The sequence below is a fragment of the Aulonocara stuartgranti genome (genome assembly GCF_965226115.1).
Source record: "Aulonocara stuartgranti genome assembly, chromosome: 17".
NCBI classification, from domain to species: Eukaryota; Metazoa; Chordata; class Actinopteri; order Cichliformes; family Cichlidae; genus Aulonocara; species Aulonocara stuartgranti.
This window is the reverse complement of record NC_138953.1, coordinates 7,454,345-7,470,951: the sequence shown is the minus strand read 5'-3', so window position 1 is coordinate 7,470,951 and position 16,607 is coordinate 7,454,345. Positions and strand designations below refer to the sequence as shown.

At 41.4% G+C, this 16,607-nt stretch overlaps 2 protein-coding genes across 4 annotated transcripts in view; one reads left to right on the top strand and one right to left on the bottom strand.

Annotated features, from left to right (window-relative positions):
• Window positions 1-1,324: 1,324 nt before the first annotated feature.
• On the bottom strand, window positions 1,325-4,262 carry ccn1 (cellular communication network factor 1). Its single transcript, XM_082511242.1, has 5 exons — window positions 3,968-4,262; window positions 3,534-3,768; window positions 2,851-3,195; window positions 2,534-2,739; window positions 1,325-2,411 (listed from the first exon to the last, which is right to left on the bottom strand). The coding sequence occupies exons 1-5, from the start codon at window positions 4,013-4,015 to the stop codon at window positions 2,109-2,111; spliced, it is 1,137 nt and encodes a 378-aa protein (XP_082367368.1). The 5' UTR covers window positions 4,016-4,262; the 3' UTR covers window positions 1,325-2,108.
• A 900-nt stretch (window positions 4,263-5,162) lies between these two features.
• ddah1 (dimethylarginine dimethylaminohydrolase 1) overlaps window positions 5,163-16,607 on the top strand; it is an 83,118-nt gene continuing 71,673 nt past the window's right edge. The window contains exons 1-2 of one of the 3 annotated variants that reach the window (XM_082509834.1): window positions 5,163-5,607; window positions 12,068-12,394. In XM_082509834.1, the coding sequence (XP_082365960.1) occupies window positions 12,101-12,394 (294 nt within the window). In that variant the 5' untranslated portion in view covers window positions 5,163-5,607; window positions 12,068-12,100. Of the gene's footprint in view, window positions 5,608-11,413; window positions 11,930-12,067; window positions 12,395-16,607 lie in introns of those variants that run through there. The other 2 variants (XM_082509835.1, XM_082509837.1) reach the window with 2 other exon arrangements.

Sequence of the window (16,607 nt, the reverse complement as noted above, 5' to 3'; positions counted from 1 at the left end):
GTGTCCTGCTCGGCCTCTCATTAAATACACTCGATTGAGATTTATTTCCAGGAGCTATGTGGGAAAGTTATGCGGAAGTGGCACATTGTGTGAGATTAGACAGGTTTTTTTTCCCTTACTTGCCAGGAGATAAAAATGCCTTCTGTGGACACAAACGAGAACTCGGGAGGGTTCGTGTATATTTGGAAAATTTCCTCAGCTGAAGTGAACATGTTGCACTGAAATATTTTCCAACATCTGCCACCCATCAGGATGTCTGCTTTCTGAGCCACTGCTGCATTCCTGAGCCGCTCCCTCTACCTGGATGAAAAACAAGAAGAAGAAGAAGAAGAAGAAGAAGAAGAAGAAAACCCTTGCCTGTCGTTCTCCTCAGCGCGATGCTTCCCTACCATTGTGCAAACGTCAGATCCTGTGAGAACTAGCACAAGTTTTTTTCTTTTTTTCAGGTTGTTATTCTTCAATCATACATTCCATACTTTTATGGATTTCATGAACCTTAAGGTTATAAAACTTAAATCGGAGGCTTAAATCATACAGAATGAGTCTATTAAAGAATAAAACAGCAGAATATGAGTCGAGAAGCGTTAATGTGATGGTAGCAAAACACTGTTTTAGTGCCCTTGAAAACCACAGTTTCTAATACCAACTGTGTTACCCCTGTTTCCTGCTCTTTGCTTGTTTCTGTCTCATAGCAGTATTCATGCCTCTTAAACCAAAACCTGGAAGGGAGAGTTAAGTCCTCCCTGCTCTGTTTGACTGTTTACAACTGTTTAGCAGACCCCTGCAATTTAAGAGCCAGCAGGGGCCAATGCATCTAATTCACTTTTTAAAGGTAGCTGCTAAAGAGTAGTCAATTTGGTAATGCTGTGTGAAAAAAAGAAAACAAGAATGAAATAAAAAGAAAAGGGTAACTGGGAATGTATTCATGATATACAATAATTCCATTGTCCTTGTTGCATGGTGTCTAATCCCAGCCCATTCAGCGCAGCACTTAAGATTCTTGGCATACTCCCATACTCATTGCTACTCATGAACTTAATCTTTTTTTTTCCTCTTCTCAGAATCGGTCAAGTGTGTGGCTTAGCCAGATCAAATGAAAGCAAACTAGCTCGCTGCAGAATGGCATTCCAAAAGCACAAAAAGTCAGGAGAGCAAGCCTCCAAGGTTGTGTTATATAAGAGCAGAACGAGCCGCTCGGTGTCTGTCTGAGAATCTGTTGGCTCTATTGAATGATATAACAGAGGGCTTAAATATCCCCGGTGCGCCGTTTGTTTGTCCCGTCCCGCAGTGCAGTCTGAACAGACTCGACTCTGGGCTCGTCGTGTTTCATATAAATAAATCAGTTTTATTGTAGCATATAAAATTAAATCATTTTACAATTTATTCCAGTATGACACATAATATCCAAATAAAGTAGCTACATTATTTTATTTTGATAAATAATATTAATAACAATAATAATAAAAAAAAACATTCATTCATCCTTTGACATGTTTCGCTTTGTCTTTTTTTCTTTCTTTTTTTCTCATGAAGGGAGGTCAATAGCTGCCACAAAACATGAACAATAATGCCCACGTCAGGAAGGAATGAAACCGCGCGCCTGTTAAACAAGTCGAGAGTTTACATTTCATCGTCTGGTGTCTTTTTTTTCTTTCTCTAAAAAAAAAAACAACCAAAGATACAACATGATAATGCTAATTGAAGTTGCGCATGTGCATATCTACATATACACACACAAGTCTACAGTCTGGGTCATGTCTGGTGTACGGGATCAAAATATACACAGTGAATCGATATCAGCGACTAAGATTAATGTACAAATATTAATTACATCTTGCTCCTTAACGAAGCTACTTCAAATGCTCCAATTAATACGAAGCAGTTCATATTAGGCATGCTGAGTCACAGCAAACAGTGCACTTCATTAAGTCCTCATGATGTAAGCCAACAATTCCTTGGGAATCTCGTTACAACAAGAAGCTGGTAGTTGATTGGTGGTCTATTTACACCCCTGCTTTCATCTAGACTGCCATTGGCTGCCAATGATGCTGCTGCTGCTGCTGCTGATCTCTTTCTCTCACGGAGGGGTTTTGGCTGCTCCTCACCAATCAGTCTCTGAACTTGTGGATGTCGTTGGAGAGGCGGTAGAAGGGATAGGAGGCTTCGTTGGCATGGGGACAGTTGTAGGTGCACTTGCAGGACTCAATCATCATGATGTTCTTGTAGAAGGTCTCGCCGTCCTCACAGCGGAACTTGACGCGGATGGTTCTGGTGTCGTGGGGGCTGCAACAGCGGCTGTCCATGCAGGTTCCGCAGTACCTGGGTCTGTACTTCTTCAGGCTGGAGCAGCCGGCGTAGGTGAACTTCACCGGCTGGCTCGATCTCTTAGTTCTGCTGCACTTCTTTCCCTTCTGCAAGAAGAATGGGCACAAGAGCGACAATTGTCAGTTGCGCACTGAGACCCAGCTGTAGCATACCTTCAGCATCATGCGTGCTTCCATTGGATTGGTTCAGCTAGCTGGCTCGAGCTTACCTTCAGACTGGAGTAAGGTGACTGGGTGCATGGCCGCACTTCGCAGATTCTCGACTCTCTGACCAGCTTGCATTCACTGTTGTTGTTGGTGACTCGGGTGGAGATGCCAGTTCCACAGCTCTTGGAGCACTGGGACCAGGGTGTGGTTTGAACGATGCACTTCTGGCTCTCGAACATGTGGTGGACTTCCGGCTGTGGTCTGTATACTATGATTAAAAAGAAGCAATGAAAACATTAGTGAATCTGAATGCAGTTTATTTTACCATCTCAGTTGAACCCAGAAGAAAAACCTTCAGAATTAAAGACTGCTTTCTTACCTGGTAGGGACTTCAGCCCTCCCTTGACAATTGAAATGAGCTCATTCCTGTTGGTGAGATCATCTTCCAAATCCTTCATCACTGAGTCTTTGCCAAAGATCTTCTCTAGGGTGTCTGTCTCCTTGCTGTCATCACACACCCACTCTTCACAGCACTGGCCTGCTACCTTGACCAGCCTGGGGTTGGCACAGCCCAAGTTGGGAAGAGAGAGCTCCTGCGGGCATAGCGGTACGCATCCCACTGCCCCATCAATGCATGTGCACTGGTGTTTGCAGTTGGGCTGGAAGCTCTCTCCATTCTGGTAGATCCTGCTGTTGTACTCACATGGTCTGCCCTCTGACTTGGCTGCAGCAAGCGGGGAGAAAAAGGAAAAAAACAGAGGGTGAGGAATGTTATTCTTTCCTGCTTTGCTCAAAGAAGTCTGCTGAAGACATCACATGGCTGCCAGATAAGGATCAGTTAAACTGTGAAATTCTTCAGGCTGCCTGTGAGGAGTCTTTTTCCCTCCACAGTGGGCTGCCTGTGCTTTGAGGTTCAGACTAGTTTCCTCCTAGCTGCATTCCATAGTGTTGAAATCACATAGGTTCCCATATTCTTGAATAATAATCCCTCTTATTAAAAAAAAGTCTTCAGGCTAAGTCATGAGGCATGCACATCTGGAGGAGGATGATCTTTATACATACCTCGGCAGATGCCACGAGTAGTAGCAGCAGCAAAACTGGCCCCAAAGTTACACTCCAGTCCTTTAGTGTGGTCACAGGGCTCGGTCAGACTACAGTCCTCGTTCAGCTGCCTGGCGCAAACTTTGCAGCAGCCGCAGCCATCCAGGACGACACTCACGCCGGGTGCGCACTGGGGCATCTCCCGAGGGCAATCACACACGGAGGGGCAGGAGGTGGAGGAATAGGAGGAGAGGACCTGTATAACCAAAAAAGAAAAGAAAAACACAAAACCATCTTTTAGAAACGTTTAAAATCAAGCGACATAGAATGGCTTACAACAAGATAAACTTAGTCTCAAAAGAGCAGCTTCTCCTCTCTCTAACTAAATGTAGGGAATTAAAACCGCAAAACGTTTCTCTTTATATTTCAGTGAAGAGTGAGAGAGGGAGACTCACCAGGTTAAAGCTTCCGAGGAAGGCAACGACAACAGTAAGCACCAGCATCTTGGATAAATTTCTTGTGCGCGTTCAAAAGGAATCCTGCTCTCGGTGTAAGGAAAAGTCTGTCTTCGGAGGAGTCCTTAAGTATTCCCTCTCTTAGCCGTTTGTCTCTCTTAATGTCTTTGCTGGTAGTCTCTATCGTCAGAGGCTCCTTTAGAGTAGAAGAAGCTCTCAGTGAAGCGCTTGCAGTCTGCTGAGGTCCGGCCACCTCTGTACTTTTATACTATAGTGAGAAGCTGACGTCGTCGCTGGCCTGCCTGCTGAACTGTTCCCAAACTATGCCAGGAATGTTTCTCGGCGCATTTTCCATCCAAGACCTAAGCTCCACCCTGTCTAAACCTTTCTCTTTTTTTTCTCTCTCTCTTTCCCAAATGGATTTTTCCCCCCTGGATCCCATCTGAACACACTTTTCCGTCTCACATTTTTCCCTTCTTGTTTATCCCCCCTTTCATTTTCTTCCTCTGCTCGCCCCTCACGTCTATCACATCAGCTTCATTTGGGGTTTTTTTTCTGAAGTGGTGAACTTGAGATGCTTTATTGTCACTTTTGTGTGTTTGTGTGTGTGTGTGTGTGTGTGTGTGAGTGTCAGCCGTTGAATTTTAGAGTCACTTGTCTTCATATAAGAATGCCATGTCGCAGAATATCCCCAAAATAGCATCCCAAGACTTAAAGATCAGATCAGAAGTTTGAACAAAACTTTATTATGGATCAATTTAAGTGTCAGTTATGCAGTTGAACATGTTCGACTGTTGCTGATTACTGTGTCAGGCATGCTTTTGCCTACACAGTAATTAGGCGCAGATCAGTTGATTAAATACACTTTTACAAGACGATGAACACGTTTAAAATAACCGTACGAGCTTTTCTCTTAAAGGTGTAGGCAGAAATACGTTGAACAGTCTATTTCTGGCTCTCCGGTGCCTTTATTCAGGGGAGCTAAGCATTACCAGATGCGCACCAGAGCTCAGACGTAACAATATTGCCATATTTGGTATGGCAGTAGCTTGCATTATTAACATATTTCTCTCCCCCTTGGCCAGCATTCCTGACAGCATAAAGGCTTGTTAAATATGTTCTTCATGAAAGGAAATTCCTTTTCCTTTCATCCTTTGAAGCAGTTTTGCCCCCCTTACACACTCACACAATGTGTCCATCATGTTTCGTGGGGGGAAGAAAGAAAGTGGGTCCTGCTGTAGGTGAAGTGATCTAATTTTCCGCAAGAGATGCGGCGATGTTAGTGGTGTTTGGTGGGGGGAGACAAACACTTGGGTCTTTGTCTTAGTTTTTAACAACACGAGTCTCAATAAGTCTCTTCCACCTGAGTTTTGAAATGATTCCGAGTTATAATAGCTTTGACCAGGTGGCAGCGAAATGCGTAAAGACGAGATATAAACCGTTGTTATTGTCACGACGGGATGGCAGATTCCAAACAGGATTTCTTTTTTCTTTTCTTTTTTGCATGAGGGCAAAGAGTTTGTGTTTGTAAGGATCGGACATTTCACTTCTCCCCTCTTCCCTGTAGCCTTATGTGTAGACTTTACATAACGGTACAGTGAGACAGCAGCACTGAGCAAGACGGCTGAAGAGCCTCTCCGGTGAGTTTGGACTTCCTTTGTTTTTTTTGTTCTGTTTTGATTTTCATTTTCCTCTAGTGAGCCTAACATTGGTGGCTACCCTCAGAATAAAATCCCCTTTATATGATAATAGGACATAGCAGATACATTTCTTCTAAAAAAAAAAAAACCAGCCACAAAAATAAATAACCCTTGGTAAAGCATCTTCTTCTTTGTTTTCTCGCAAGAGACACTTTTTAAAAGATCTTTTAATAGCCTATAGGTTTCCCCACGTGGACTGATTGTCGTGGTTGTTATTTTTGTGGCCATATTTTTATAATTCCAATTCAAGACACTAGATGGTGATGTGTAAGGAATAACTGGTGGATGACCATTTTTTTTATTATTATAATTTAAAGACTGACCAGAATCCAAACGTCAAACCATCTTTAAATAGAGGAGGACGTATTCATGTGATAACAGTCCTTGTCCGTGAAGCCTCTTACTCACGTCTGTGTGAGTATTCAGAATGGAGATGGACGTGTGGGTGCAGCCTTTTTGGATAGGGGGTGTGTCTTTGTGAGCACATGTGTAGTGTTCCTGTGTGCATTGCAATGCTGTATTATGAAAATGGGTCTCTATTTTTGTGGCAGTTATACAATTTTTTAAAGGGAGATTTCTATTGTGGCCCTGACAGAACGCACTGAAAATTTAGAAACAGCTACAAAATCACGGAAAAACACAACGGAAGTTAAATAAAGTACAATAGAAATAGAAAAAAACAACACAGTAGAATTTGAATGAAACACAACGGAAGTTGAATAAACAAATGGTAAGAAATGCTGCAAAAAGCGCACAAAACGCAACAGAATTCAAATAAAACACAATAGAAATAGAAAAAAACACAAGTGAAGTTTAGGAAAACAAGAGAAATACAATGAAAAATGCAGCAAAAGCTCAGAAAAAACTCAAAAAACAATCTAAGTGATTTTGGGGAGATAATTTGATGGACCAGCTGCAGAAGTGACAAGCAAACAGTAGGTAGCTAACATCAAACATGCACAATATTATATGAGTTGTGTGATTAAAACACATGTTACAAATCCAATAAGTCTTGAAGCGTTTTAAGGGGCAAACCTTTGCATGTTTTCCTTTCTTGTTATTCCCACAGCTGTTTGGTCACGTTGTCTCCACTGAAACATTTCACTTGTACTTTTTTGTGAATTTGTTTATTTTTCTCCTTCTGTTGTGTTTTTGTCAACTTCTGTTGTATTTTTTCTGTTTTCATTGTGTTTTGTATGCTTTTGTGGTCATTTTCTTTTTAAATTTCCTGATGTTTTCTTAAGTTACAGTGCATTTGACCTCTCAGGACAACCGTAGATATCCCACACTGAGACCCTCTAACACACGTCCAGCATGGTTAGGCCGGATAAAGACACAGTGTGTTAAGCAGGCTTGATGAGGAAAGTTGATTTTTTTTTAAGCTTAATCGTGCATTTAATTCCACAAATGTATGTAAAAATAAACACTGAAGTGGGAGAACACTCCTTTAATGGTCATTTATATTATTGCTTTGTTTGATTGTCCACTTCTCAGTTGTCCTTTAGTGTTGTAATGGTTTTATGCCTACCTCTGTGTGTGTATGACAGCATGTTTGCATCCGTCCCAGTGTTACAATGATGGGAAGCAGTGTTTTCATTTTACGTCAGTGGAGAATAACACGCAGCAATATTCATTCCATTATTCCCCGTTCATTTTAGGAAACATTCCAAAAGCTGGATGTGCGTCTTTTGTTGTAATTGCCCTTGCCAAATAGTTTCCACTAAAGCCATCGGAGAGCCCCTCACGCAAACAGCACACATTACGGTCCTTTGACCTTCGTGATGATGAGGGACTCGCTCTCCTTCTTGACAGAATCGATGATTGGATTGTTGTCACTGCTCTGCATCTGAGCGACTTCAAAGCCTCTGGCTGGGAAGTCTAAGCAGTTTCAACGTTGACCAATGCTTGAGAGATTCCAAGGCTCACTGTGACGGAAGCCCATTATCAGAACCCATCAGGACTGCATGACCTTCAGGAAGTCTAGACGGGTGGCAGCCCTCAGCTTCCTTATTTATGTTTAAGACACGGATGGACCAGGATCTACATGTTTAAACAACAGATTCCATTGTACTATAGCCAAGACAGATGTCATAACTAGCATGCAGTTTGTACTAGCAACATTTCCTTCTTCTGTCAGCTCACGGAGAAGCAGGAAATTTGATGAGTTACAGCTTGTTCGCATATGAATGGCTGCTTAGATTAAGCAAGCAATTAAAACGCAGAGTCCAGTTCTGAAGAAATATAAATCTGACAAGTTCACAAGAAGTCAAACACATGAGATCACACTTTCACACGAATTTCTGATGTAACTTTGTGATACCAGACTTCCTGATTCATTAAGAAGGAAATCAGCTTAGTGAAGGTTGACCTCAAGTGCTTAACTGTTATATCATTGTTATATTGGCACAGACAGTGTTCACTACGGTGTTGTTCAAGGATATTTTTCGAAAGATAATTTCATTTTGGGTCTGATGATAATTTGGATTGTGCTTTCCTTTTTTGTTGTTTGCTTACTAGTGCTCTGAAATATGTTCTGATTCTGTAATCTGCTGTAGTTTCACATTGCACAAAGATGTAGTAAACCGAGGGTGCTAATTATCACGTAGTTGCCCATAACAGGTCATTTCCTTTGCACATCCAAATGCATTTCTGTGTTTGGTAAAAGATGGGAGGAATCTTTCGTCTTTTGCATTCTTGTTTTTTTAGTCATCAGCGACGCATCAGTTTTGCGTGAAAACACACATTTTTCCCCAGTGGCTATTTGAATACTTACAGTAACTCCAGCTTTGCTTTCCTCCCGTTGTTGTATACTCGTACTTTGCTTCCTGTTGAAATGTTATTTACTGCGTGAACCAGCAAAGCCAGAGAACATGCTAATCTTGAAATATAGTCGGACCATTTCCACAGCAGTCCTAAGAACCTTCTGGCTCTGTCAGCAAATGACAAAAGAGGAACCTCCTGTTTGTCCAAAAAACATAAAACATCTGATAACACGGAAACATGTCTTCCATTTCATCTTAAATTAATTATAGCTAAGACAAGTTCAAGGTAAAAATTCTCTTTGATACTTGGCTCCATTAACATTTCTCTGAGGTTTAGTGCATTCCAGGAGTTGTTGCGCGATGAGGAGATTAAATGTACTGGTGTGTCTGATTTTGCTCAACCTGCCTGCTCTGATTGTAATGAACATGACGGATAACGTTAACAGATTCTGTGCAAACAGACAGAGTGTCTGGGTCTTTTCCTACACCAGTGTAGAAGTCATCGCTAAATTTATTGGGAACAATGTTTGGCTGTGAACTAATACACATTTGGTGTAATAGCAATTACTTATACCTGAAGGATTATCTATCTATCTCAAGGCCAATTCCCTGAATACGCTGATTGTGCTCAACTGTGGGTGTAAGTGCCTGTATATGGTCGATTAACTATAGTAAATGATGATAAATGTTACTGCATCCTCTTCTTTCAGTGAAACTTGGCTTGTTGATGCTGTTTAAAAGGTTTCATTCACAGGAAACTCGTATAGCTGCTATGTAAAATAGAATATCCATTGCTGTTCTTCTAGAATGATCCATTTTTATGTATGAAATTTTTCCTATTACTTAATTTTTTTTATATTACTCTCTGTAATTAGGCACAGAGAGTGAAACATCCTTCGATCACCTGTGTAATCATGCATGTCACTTCAGACATCTACGATCTTATGATGAGTTCAATCATAACTGCTTCCGCAGCCCGCTGTGCCGCTTCAGATCCGTGTCTGCTTTCACCATTTTGATTATATAGCTGCACATTGTACCAGCCAGGTGTGCCTGAAGTATGAGGGCTTTCCTTCGTCTAAAGTAAGCCAAATTCCTCAGCTTGGAGAGAGAAAAAAGAGGCTTTCTTTTGTGCCACGTCCATCTGCGATCAGGAATGATGGGGAAGGGGAAAAAAAGAAGTCTGAGTGGGGGCAGGTGTTAAAGCTGGGCAAGTGTGGTGGTGGTTGGTGATCCTGGCTGGGGTGGGGAAAAAAGAAGAAGGAATGCGGGGCTTCTGGAATGTACTGGAATGTTTAGAGCAGTCGAGGATAATTGAGTGAATCTGGAACAAGAAAAGACAAACCCAGGTCCCGCAGTGGAAGAATGTGCTTCTGGGACGTCTGAAGAAACATTCCATCCATTCAGACAGCTTCACCGGGCCCAGAACCTTCCTTAGATGGCACCGTAGGGAATACAACTCCACCAGCCCACCTCCACCCATGCACCATTCCTTCTATACATACACATTTAACAGTGAGCTTCCTTTCAAATCCTTCTTTCCCTACATATCATACAACAAACTTCTCTTTTTATATATTTATAGTCTTTCCCTTTGAGTTATGTGTGCAGTATTTGTTTCAAGTCTGCCAAGATGAAAGCAGATACACGTCTCAAGAATATCAAGTTCAAGAATGAAGGTGTGCACACGTTTCCTTCATTTCGAAATGTATTTTGACCCAAGTTGGAATGGTGTGGGAATCAAATAGATATCTGCTACTCATCTGTCTTTATGTTCCCAGTTTTATCAAGATCCACACGCTATTCTTTTTGTAGTGAAGGTCTTTTGTGAAATGTATTTCTCAGGGATACAGTTATTTTTTCATTACCAAACTTAGTGTTGAGGTCAAGGAGATTCCTTACTTTGTTGGCAGCTCCTCTTCTGACATTACACTGTGGAGCTGTTTCACCTAAAATGTGAAGATGCGGGAATACTTATTATCAATCTGTCAGTGCAATCTCATCAGTGTTGTAAAGACGCTTGTTTTTCTTCATTCAAGGCATGATGATCAACTATTTATTGCTTTTTTATTGATGACAAGTAAAGTCAAGTAAAGTTTTGTGCTTTTAATATTTCTTCCTACATTTAAATTCCAAATTAAATGCTAAATGCTCTTTTTCAGTGCAACTAACTAACCTTCACTTTCTGCTTGTTCCTTTGATAAGCACCACCAAGAGGAGTCATAAAGTAGTTACTGCAGGTTTAATATAAATATCGATTTACCACAATGAGGATCATAATCAGAGGAAATAACACCACATACAGTGGTGAACAATGACAGCATTTCCATAATTCAGTAGTTCCTAGAACCAATTTTTACGGTAATAACTTGGAGTAATCGTTTTCTGCGTCTCACGTCACTGTTACACTGTTTCTTCTATGCGTTGAGGTTTATGTTTATGGACAGCTCTCTTAAGGTCCTGCCAGTCAGGTTGATGTTTGAACACTGTAAAACCTGTCGGTCTCTCAGGTCAGCTGACCAGCTGCTCCTGGAGGTACCGAGATCCAGGAGGAAGCTCAGAGGGGACAGGGCCTTCTCTATTGTGGCTCCAAAATTATGGAATAATTTGCCCATGCATGTTAGAGAGGCCCCTTCACTGTCCACTTTTAAATCACGTCTTAAAACCCACTTTTATTCCTTGGCTTTTAACCTCAGTGAGACTTAGTTTCTTTTTTTAATGCAGTAGTTATTTAATTAATGATTTCACTCTTCTTTTATTTGTTTTTTATTTATATCTCATGTAATTTTATTTTACAGTTCCAATGTACAGCACATTGTGTCAGCTGTGGTTGTTTTAAAGTGCTTTATAAATAAAGTTGATGATGATGATGATGATAATCATGTGATTCAGGTGTGTTGACCCAAAACCTGCAGGACACCGGCCCTCGGGGCCTGGAATTGCCCACCCCTGGTCTAAGTATTCCATTTATTCATTTTATTATTTATTTATATTTTTATATTTCTATGGATGATGCACTGATCGCAGACCACTTTTAATTTCGTTGTACCTGTGACAAAGACAGTAAAGACATTCTGATTCTAATTGACCAGCCAACAGTCCACAGCATTATTTACAACCACATATGAAGGGAAATGTATGTCCTTCTATAACTGAAAAGCTACATCCGGGTAGTGTTTTGCATTTTCCTTGGCAAAAAAAAAATCTAACAAACCCTTTTTGTTTTGTTTTCTGATTTGTCCCTACAGAGATATGGAACCTGTATTTTTCCTTGTTAATGATTTGAATAGACTGTTAACTCGGGTTTTACTATCAGGTTTTGCTCTGTTGATCCAGTGGATAATTGATTGAGCCATAGGCTCATGGGGTCCTGGGCTGAGCGCCTGGCTGAGGGCTGACAGACTCAGGCTACACGTGATGGTCGGTGCGCGTCACCGAAGCGCTGTCGCTCGCCTGGAGACTGGAGCAGGGCTGACTGACACTGTGTGCAGCAGGCTACTGTAAATAAAGAATAAAAGCCCAACAAACTAACAGGGAACAAATAAGCAAGCTAGGAATTATCGAGTCAGCTGACTCTAGTATTTTTCTCTCTCATTCATTCGCCGAGTTGTCTCTCAGGGTGTTTTTTTTTTCTCCAGATTTGAACGTGCCAAGTAAAGGGAACGCAAAACATGGCTGGTTTGATGGCAGGTTTCGGTCATTACACCCACGCCGTCGTTCGGGGAATCCCTGTGTCCCTGGCCAAAGAAGCGCTGCGGAGCAGCCAGACGGAGGTGGACCTGGCCAAGGCGGTGAAGGAGCAAGAGGCTTACGTCGAGGTCCTGAGGACGAGGCTCGGGCTGGAGGTGGTCGAGCTCCCCGCGGACGAGTCGCTCCCGGACTGCGTGTTCGTGGAGGACGCGGCCGTGGTGTGCGGTGACACGGCGCTCATCACCAGACCCGGGGCTGAGAGCAGGAGAGGAGAGGTAGGGCAGTGTCAGCATGATTCAGTACGACGAAAATAAAGTTTGATGTGAAAGTGGAAAGGAAGGCGTCCTCCCGCCTCCTTTGTCCGCTGTGCTCACTTGGCATGCAATTAAGCTGCAGGAATAAGCAGCTGGATGCACTGGCATCAAGATATACAAGTGGGTGATGAGGGTCACAGCACGTAGGTGGGTTAGAAACATATATTTTTACCAGTTAATAACATCAACGAAAACGTAAGCATGAGTCAGTTTCTAATTAACTTAAATAAAATCGGATGTGTAGTATTTAATTCATCCTTAAACAAGCTTGGATTCAGATTTTGAATTTTACAGCCTGGAAAAGAGCTGCACTATTCAAAGCTATACGTGAAACCAGCTGTATGTATACTAGGCAACACATATTAACCCAGTGCACTGTGCACCAGCCTTTAAACAGGAATTATGCTCATTACTTATATGAGGCAACGCCCATATTAAAGACAATGCTGCTTTTGTTTTTAACATAGCACACTACAAAAACTATATAAAAAAGTGACAGTTTAAAAAGAACTGAGATGCTGAATGTTCATGCACTTTTAGTATGTATTGCCAACTTTAACATCATATTGTTTCTGTGGTATGGAGAGCATTAATGTCAGAGCATCCTAGAAGCCAAGTAGCTCAGATTCTGGCTGATTAGGAGTCTGATGAGATGTCAAGAGGAAGAGCAAGGGGGAGGTGAATTTAGGACTCCACAGAAATGAATCAATCAATCCATTTTTTCTGAAACAAGACAACAGTATGAGTGCACTTGGTTGCCTAGTGAGGCTGGCTGAAATGTAGGGTGTGTGTGTTTATGTGTGTGTGAATGACAATGAGGGAAATGGTAGGATGGTTTCTGTGAAAGCCCCTGTCATTTCACATCAGAGTTACTTTGCTTGGCTCACTGGTGCTAATGGTCCCCGGCCTCACTGGCGGCGGGGATATTGATTGAAAAGCTCGGCGCTGCTACCTTCAACCACCACATTTCATTTATGTTGAGCGCACTGCCCATTATATTTGCGTGAACATGTTCCAAAGCCATCAGCGCACTTTCACTGTGATACTTTATAACCTTTAAATGTGATTTTTTTTTTTCTTCTAGATTTCATACACAAAATTGCAGCGGTTTGGTGTCCAGCCTGTGTTCAGCTCATGGGAAAGTTTCATTAATTAAAAGAAAAAAGCAAAAAATTTTGGAAACTTCTGAGATATAAGAACATAAATGTTTGCAAAACAGCCACAGATGGATTCTAATGAGTAAATGACTCCTGTCTTGGGTGGAATTATAAATGACTTGGCTGAACTGGATACTTATATTCGTAATGAGATATAATTTTCAGCGCAAATGACACATCATTATGATTGTGCGAGTTAAAGCCCCGTGGGCCGTAGGATACGCTGTGAAAAATCAACAAATGGCTTTCCACACTAAAGGGAGCAGAAAAGCTTTTGTTCCACAGTTAATGTTATGTGGCAGCTTGGCAGTGAGTGATAAAGGAATGTTTCTGCTTGTTTATGTGTGCGTGCAGAGATGAGAAGCTTTTCTGTGTAATGTCATTTTGGGACTTTATATATACATGGAGCTGAACAACCGTTCCCAGTGTAATGCTCTGTTTTTAACACAGCTATAGGGTTTTAAAAAATGGACAAAATGCTCTGCTCCTTGTATCTCCTGCACACGTATCACCAAAACATGTGTCATCAGCTTGTTTTCCTGCCTTTCATTCAAACACAGTCCGGTTTTCTTCACGCTCTTATCAAAGTCAATGCTTACAGAGCTCGACTACAACATATTCATGTCTCTCCTTACCAATTATTGCTGATAATTTGCTCAGACGAGACAAGGGTTTATTGATTTTTACTTATTGAAGATGTATGAAGGAAGGCTCAGTGCAGGTTTCAGGAAAAGCCTCGTCGCCGCTCGCGATTAAGAAAGTAAGCGAGCCTCTATCATTGATTCTTTTGAAATAACCATTCAATCAATCAAAGCTTTATTCGCCACATGCAGGTTGCCCTGCAGTGAAATGGGACCCCCCCCCCCCCCCCGGGGTACACGTCCTTTGGATTGTCGAGGGAAAGCAAAACTTTGTTCCGAATGTAAAGTGTGTTGATCAAGCGCTTTAGAGAGCTCGTGTGAAATGACACGAGGAAATTAATGTGGGAATTCAAAGGTGTCACTTGCTGTGTTGTTATTATTTTAGTCTTGGTTATTGGTTTCTGGTCCATTAGATCTGCATCAAGTTTCATTTGCTCATGTTATTGCAATCCTCTTGTCACTACATGGCAGATTAACAAGTTGGTTTGTGTTATCTGACTTTTCCTCTCTGTTTTTCAGGATACTTTTTTTTGCATTTGATCAAATGCATTGTAGATTTTAAAATTGTTCAGCTCTGTAATTTCTCAAAGATTGCTAGAATCTTTTCCATTAGGCTTTTGCTTAAAAGCTTTTCTATGAGGAGAAATGTTTGTCTAAATTGATTGCATTATTGGGTACTACAGCCTGGAAGAGCCGAAGCTATTTTTCCCCTGAATGCCGAGCATTAGTATGAATGCTTAACTGACAGAATTCACTGAAAGAGGAGCTGTGGATTGTCATATGACCTTTAATTTCTTGCTTATTATGAACCCATTTATGCGTCATAATGAAAATGGCTCTGTTTTGTTGGCTTTAGTTACTCCGTGAGGAGCTGGGATGCCAAACCGTTTGCGTATAATGTCGAACATTTTCGAAAAACAGAGATGGAAAATATTTACTCAAGGTCCCCAAGAACATACGTCTGAAATACAATTTTCAGCTTTGAATGCATTTTGTTCCCAGAAAAGTAGTAATTATAAGATTTTGCTTTGACAGCTTGCGAGCTTCCCTTTTCAGATTGCAAACAGCCACCTTGTGCTGTGTTATTACGGCAAATTGTTAGCTTTTCGAGGCCAGTGACAAACATGAGCAGAGCTTTGTATTAAGGATGACTTTCTCTTTGTGACAGATGTTTTTATCAGGTTTTTTTTGGTAATTTTTTGTCTGTTTCTGCTATTCATTGAGTCTTTTTTTTAACCATCATTCTTGTCGCTTCACCAGAGCTGTTGCATGTAAAGTCCCATGCCACCATGGCCCACTTGGCTCATGACTGGTGTTGACCGCTTGCGAGCTGAGGACTCACACAAAGTACTGACAGCACAGCAACAACAGGAAGTCTCACTGAGCTGTGCTCTGCATGCAAAGAATGAATAACAATAAATAAGGAAAAGGAAAATACCCCCGTGACCCACTGACCACATTTCAGCCTATAATTTAATGACAAGTGAATCCAGCAGAAATGAGCGTGCTGCAGATGTGCTGTGGATGAGCCTGCATGATTGTGTTGTTGCTCCTCTCTTCAGAAGCTCTGACGCAGGTTTTGAACTGCTGGCGTCCTCGTGCCAATCAAAACTCGCATGTTTTCGCTTGCGTAAATACTTTATTGATCCTGCTTTCAGCAGCAGCTCAGGTTCATCTTTACATGGAGGACAGTTTTGCAAAGGATTTTTAAAGGGATTTTAAAGTACAAGCTTATTCAACTGAACTGAAGTTAACTTTTGGATAAAAAGGTCACAAGTTAGAAATATGTCTAGTTTGTCCCCCAAGTACAAGGTGTGATCAGTTCCATATTTGGGCTGGCTCACATTTTTTTTTTTTTAAACACAGACAACAAACAACAGATAACTCATTTACAGCATAACAAAGTGTAAATAATCATGTGGGTTTAAAATTTTTTTATTTTTATTTGGTTGATTGATGGCTGCTGGAGCAAAGCGTGGCTTTTCCTGCATTTTGGGACTAAAGGCCGGCATCCAGAAAGCAGAAACTGACTGCGTAAAGGGTGTGAGTCAAACCAGCCAGCCACTCAATGTGATAGAGTGAGTTTGTGTTTCTTAGAGATAAGTAACAGTGATAACAAAATTAGGTCAAAGAGAAGTCAAAAGGGCAATAAAATCAGGTCGATGTGGAAATAAGAAAAGTTCTTTAACAGTTCAAAAAAAGAAATACCTGATACAAAATGTTCCTCTTTGGGGGTTCTGTCTTGTGTATGCACATATGTGATTTCATTGAGGGTACCAAAGAAAGCGTATATGTGTACCAACTTTTGTGCTGTGACCCAGACCGAACAGCAGCTGAAGAGTCAGTAGCTAGAAGCTGGAAGGAGAGGGACATGAC

Excerpts from the sequence above, each read along its gene's own strand:
- ccn1 (XM_082511242.1), bottom strand. The coding sequence starts at position 4,015 with ATGCTGGTGCTTACTGTTGTCGTTGCCTTCCTCGGAAGCTTTAACCTG. Across the intron at positions 2,740-2,850 it reads AGGGCTGAAGTCCCTACCAG|TATACAGACCACAGCCGGAA; the intron begins GTAAGAAAGCAG and ends TTTTAATCATAG. Across the intron at positions 2,412-2,533 it reads CACCTTACTCCAGTCTGAAG|AAGGGAAAGAAGTGCAGCAG; the intron begins GTAAGCTCGAGC and ends TTCTTCTTGCAG.